Raw genomic sequence first — 5,741 nt, forward strand, 5'->3', positions numbered from 1 at the left:
CCAGCTACTCGGGAGGCTGAGGCAGGAGGATCGCTTGAGCCCAGGAGTTCGAGGTTGCTGTGAGCTAGGCTGATGCCATGGCACTCTAGCCCGGGCAACAGAGAGAGACTCTGCCTCAAAAAAAAAAAAAAATCATTCAGAGAACTATTAACAAAAAGGAGTTCTTGGAAACAGGAGAAATGTAAAATTCAAGAGAAGTAGAAGTTAAAGAAGATCAAGAAGGACAAACAGGGAGACAAGGAAGATAGGTATGAAAAAATGAGCCTGGGAAGGCCAACATCCCAGAACAAGAGAAAAAATAAAAGGGGTTGGTGAAAACAATTTAAACAAGAAGTTTCCCAAAACTGAGACAAACAAGTTTCCTGTGTGATAAGTACCCATTATAACATATGAAAATAAACCCACATCAAGGGAAAATCACTGTGATTTCTGAATACTGAGGACAAAGATCTTAAAGATTAAGAAAGAAAAAACTGCACAGGACTTCACAACAGTGGTACTGAGAAGTAAAAGACAACAGAGCAGCCAGGAGCAGTGGCTCATACCTGTAATCCTAACATTTTGGGAGGCCAAGTCCAGAGGATCGCTTGAGGCCAGGAGTCTAAGACTAGCCTAAGAAACACAGCAAGACACCACCCCACACTCACACACATCCCTGCCCCCAACTCCACAGAAAAAGGAAAATAAGCCGGGAGTAGTGGCACATGTCTGTAGTCCCAGCTACTCAGGAGGCTGAGGCAGGAGGATCGCTTAAGCCCAGGAGTTGAAGACCAGCCTAGGCAACATAGTAAGACAAATCTCTGCAAAAAATAAGAAAAATTAGCCAGGCATGGTGGCATGTACCTGTAGTCCCAGCTACTGGACTGGAAACAAAGGCCTTTTCAAACAGGTCAGGTCTTACTGTCATGTGTCTCTTCTTAGGAAGCTACTGGAGGATATAATCTAAGAAATGAGGGAATAAACCAAGAAACAGGAAGGCGTGAAATCCAGGGAACGGGGAATCCAACAAAAGAGAGAGGCAGCGCTAATCCCCAGGATAGTAAAAGAATATCCTAGGGTGACAGAGGCATAGTAGATACTGTAAATAAAACAAGCAGACCAGATGGAAGAAACAAGCAGACCAGAGGGAAGGCTCTGGGAAAGAAGACTCTGAGAAGATAAAGTAGATAAAATATATTTGAATGTATTAAAAGATTTATACCTGAAGATTATACCTAGAAAGGGTATGCATAGGGATAGTAAGAAAAAGAATCTTCATTTTCCAAAGTGAGAAAATGAATTGATAGATGATGCCTAAAACGGCAAAGTCAAGAATAGCAACATTATTCAGAGATACAGAAGTAAATACCAAAAGAAATGGCTTTTAACAGAGCTGAAGATGGGAAAGAAGATTGGAGCAAGCCATTTGCAACTATTTCCATATATAACTTTTTTTTTTTCCTTTTTGGAGATAGGATCTCACTCTGTCACTCGGGCTGTTGTGCAGTGGCATCATCATAGCTCACTGCAACCTCCAACTCCTGGGCTCAAGGGATCCTCCTGCTCAGTGCCCCAAGAAGCTGGGACTACATGCACGTGCTACCACGCCTGGCTAATTTTTCTTATCTTTTGTAGAGATTTGTCTGTGTTGCCCAGGCTGGTCTTGAACTCCTGGGCTTAAGCAATCCTCCTGCCTCAGCCTCACAAAGTACTGGGATTACAGGCGTGAGACACCATGCCTAGCCTGCATGTGTAACTTTTATAAAACAAAAATATTAGAAGGAATACAACAAAATGTTAACAGCGATTGTTTTTGGGAGGTGAAGTATGCGTGAGTTACGATTTCTTTTTCTATGTTTTTCCCATTTTCTACAATGATCATGTATTTCTAAAACTCTTATGATCTGGAAAAAATGAGATTTTTTTTGAGAAGAGATTACTCTGGATTTTGTAAAGAAGAATGGTTCCTGTACCAGATCTTGGAGAAGAGCACGCCTCTGAAAGTCACGGGATAGCCAAGGCTGTCTGTCGGATGTCAGGTGGGCTATGATACCTGCAGCAAAATAGCTCACTTCCATTTCTTTGCTGTGGAGTAAACTGCGGATACGCTTCATCATGTCTTCACTCACAAGCCTGGAAGACAGCTCTTTGACTTCTGCTATGTTGTTCTACAGGTCAGATGGAGCAGGGAACATCAGGGACAGGGACAAGAAGGGATGAGAGAATCAGTAACTGGCTTCTCCTCTCTTTCCACTGTTCAGTACAGAAACATTCAGAACACTTAGTCTCGTCCCCCTCCATCTGAGTTTAGCCCAATACCCACATTCTCATCCCTTGATGATGAGGATGATCATTAATAACAAATTACTGAATAAGCACTTACTAAGTGCCAGGCACAGTCCTTGATACATAAAAATGTCTTTATCTGCCTTATCTCATTTAATCTTTAAAAAATTCTATGAAGAAACTTGATACTCAGCAAGACTAATTTGTCAGGTTCACACTAATAAGTGGTTAAACTAAAATACACATCCAGGCCTAACTCAAACACTTAACATTACTGAGGGCCTACTAAATGTTTCATTATCTTGAAGTTTTAACAATTACACTGAAAGACAGGTAGTATTTTATACATTGCATTACTTTTCTATGCTGTGTAACAAATTACCACAAACTTAGTGGCTTAAAACAATATGTATTTATTATCTCACAGTTTCTGAGGATAAGGAGTCTAGGCATGACTTAACTAGATCCTCTATTCTTAGATCTCACAATCAAAGTGTTGGATGGGCTGCATTCTCATCTGGGGGCCCCAATGAGGAAGAATCTACTTCCAAGCTAGCTCAGACTGTTAGCAGAATTCATTTTCTGGATCAGCAGGACTGAGTGATTCAGTTTCTTCGTAGAGGCCACCCTCAGCCTAGAAGCTGCCCAAAGTTCCTTGAAATGTGGGCTTCTCACTGCTCCAACAATTTACTTCATGACGGTTTACTCCTTCAGAGCCAGCGTGTCTGCCAGCGCACACACAGATATGGTAACATAATCATGGGGGTGATTTTCTATTGTCCTTGCCATGTTCTCGATGTTAGAAGTAAAAGGTCCTGCCCACACTTGAGGGGAAGGGATTACGTAAAGATGTAAATGCCAGGGCCGGCACGGTGGCTCACGCCTGTAATCCTAGCTCTCTGGGAGGCCAAGGCAGGCGGATTGTTTGAGCTCAGGAGTTCGAAACCAGCCTGAGCAAGAGCGAGACCCCATCTCTACTAAAATTAGAAAGAAATTAATCGGCCAACTAAAAATATATAGAAAAAATTAGCCGGGCATGGTGGCACATGCCTGTAGTCCCAGCTACTCGGGAGGCTGAGGCAGGAGGATCGCTTGAGCCCAGGAGTTTGAGGTTGCTGTGGGCTGGGATGACGCCATGGCATTCTAGCCCAGGCAACACAGTGAGACTCTGTCTCAAAAAAAAAAAAAAAAAAAAAAAAAAAAAAGCTGTAGGACAACATGCACAGATAGATATATAGGGAGAGATAGACAGACAGATAACAAGCATACACCAAATACAGCATGGGTATAGAAAAGTATTGGAAGGATAGCTGTCAAATTATTAACAGTGCTTGCCTATAGGGAACAGGAATGGGAACAAACTTGCACTGTCTATACTGCTTGATATTCACCCCAAATATATGACTCATTCTGTAGCACTTTTTAACTAAAACAACTTTCTAGTTTCTTTTTAATTTCTTTTTAAAATCAGTTAAATTCAGAAAACACAGGTGAATAATTTTTTGAAAATCCATCTTGAATGTGTTCCTTACACAGAAAAATAGCTAGAAAACTATTAGGTTTTGAATACATACGGTTTTTACTGCAGACATGATACATAGCCCATAGTGCCCAGAGCTGAACCTCTGGTTGAGAGAAGTTGCCAAGGAGCGGGAAAAATGCCTTGAAAGATCTAAAAAAGTACAAAGATGTTATTTTAGGACTCTGGCCAATGTTCAGGGATATAATGATAATTTTCAACATTTCCCCAGAGGGTTTGGGAAAATGGTTTAAAATAGAAGGCAAACACAAGAGAACAGAGCAGATGGAGAAGGGGTAACTGACTTAGTAGATGTCGCTGATGCAGATGTATTTACTAAGGGACCGTGTTCTGTGTTAGACACCATACATTCAACATCTCATTTCATCCTAAATCTTATATACACTGTCAGCCTCGTTTTACAGATGAGGAAAACCGAGCGTCACAGATTTTCTAGAAATGATTTTCCCAGTGTCACAGAGAAATAGGAATTGAACACAAGGCTAATTGACTCTAATACTTTATCACTGAGTATACTGAGGACAAGCTTTAAGAAATGCACATGATCATCATGAAATTACCTGTAGGTCACCAAAGCTGTCATCTTACAACTTGAACTTGGCCAATTCTGGATGGTTGCATGCTAACCAAAAAAAAAAAAAAAGAGAGAGAGAGGAACCACTATTCTAAAATTGTATTTCATCATTTTACAGAGGTCATAACAAACGATTTCATGTTATTTATAATTATTAATACACATATTTTAAAACAAAAGTCTTCAAAATGAGAAGAAACAAATTTAGACATACCTACTTAACAAAATACCAATCAGATAATCATTACATATGTGGAATATATGAAGCAAGTCATGTGGGGAAAAATGCAATAAAAAGGAGCATCTGTTTAAAGATAGTGGACTGAGCATGCATTTACCTCTACTCTTTCCTTAAATCCCATTAATATTAATAGTAAAAATGGCTTAAAATAAAAGGCAACACAAGAAAACAAAACGGATGGAGAAATGGCAACTGATCTGATACAGCACTGGGAAAGGTTAAAAAACAAACCAATTTAAACAGAACCCCTAAGAGACTTAAAATTTGGCACACAACTACTTCCCCAAGTGAAATTAGAGGTGGTGTTGAAAACAGGATTTGTGAAAAGAACCAAGGGATTAAGATTTCCAGATCTCCTCTCTCACCTCTAATAAAAATGGACTAGGCAAACCCATGAACAATTAAGGGTGGAAGCAACATGCTAAAAACAGGGGATTGAAGTGAAAATCTAAATAATAAAATTTGAGAATTCCCTGGCCCAAACTCTCTTCCTTTACTGAGCTTTCAGAGTGCTGGCAACCAAGGTTATAGTTTTATGCAAGAGAAGAGAAGATACTTCTCTAGGTAAGTTCCAACCAGTTTAGAACAAAAGATCTAAAGAGACACTGACATCGAGGAACACCTAATCCAGATCACTCTATGGTGAAGCTCACAGTTGACAAGTTCTACCCATTTGCAGTTTTCAAACAGTCCCACTCTTGATGTTAATGGACAGCTGAGGATCACCATACACTTTAAGAAAATCTCTAACATAAAGGAACAAAACAAAGAGGGGAAAAAAAGCAACCTGTAGCAAACAGAATTTCGAGGAAGAGGAAAATTTTTAAAAATTAAATTAATTATCATTAATACCCCTAAAGAGAAGAGAAAATAGATATAGCAACTATGAAATAGGAATAGGATATCGTATTTTTTTTAAAAAATCGACCGGGCGCAGTGGCTCATGCCTGTAATCCTAGCACTCTGGGAGGCCGAGGCAGGTGGACTGTCTGAGCTCAGGAGTTCGAGACCAGCCTGAGCAAGAGCGAGACCCTGTCTCTACTAAAAATAAACAGAAATTAGCTGGACAACTAAAAATATATAGAAAAAATTAGCCAGGCATGGTGGCGCATGCCTGTAGT

The 5,741-nt window shown here is 40.0% G+C and overlaps 1 protein-coding gene across 1 annotated transcript in view; it reads right to left on the minus strand.

Moving 5' to 3' along the window:
* Nucleotides 1-5,741, minus strand: part of ZYG11A (zyg-11 family member A, cell cycle regulator) — an 81,799-nt gene that overhangs the window by 18,315 nt on the left and 57,743 nt on the right. The window contains exon 10 of the mRNA XM_012639342.1: nucleotides 1,953-2,147. Coding sequence (XP_012494796.1) covers nucleotides 1,953-2,147 — 195 coding nt within the window. The remainder of the gene's footprint in view (nucleotides 1-1,952; nucleotides 2,148-5,741) is intronic.

This window comes from Propithecus coquereli, unplaced genomic scaffold (genome assembly GCF_000956105.1).
Source record: "Propithecus coquereli isolate 6110/MARCELLA unplaced genomic scaffold, Pcoq_1.0 Scaffold14, whole genome shotgun sequence".
NCBI lineage: Eukaryota > Metazoa > Chordata > Mammalia > Primates > Indriidae > Propithecus > Propithecus coquereli.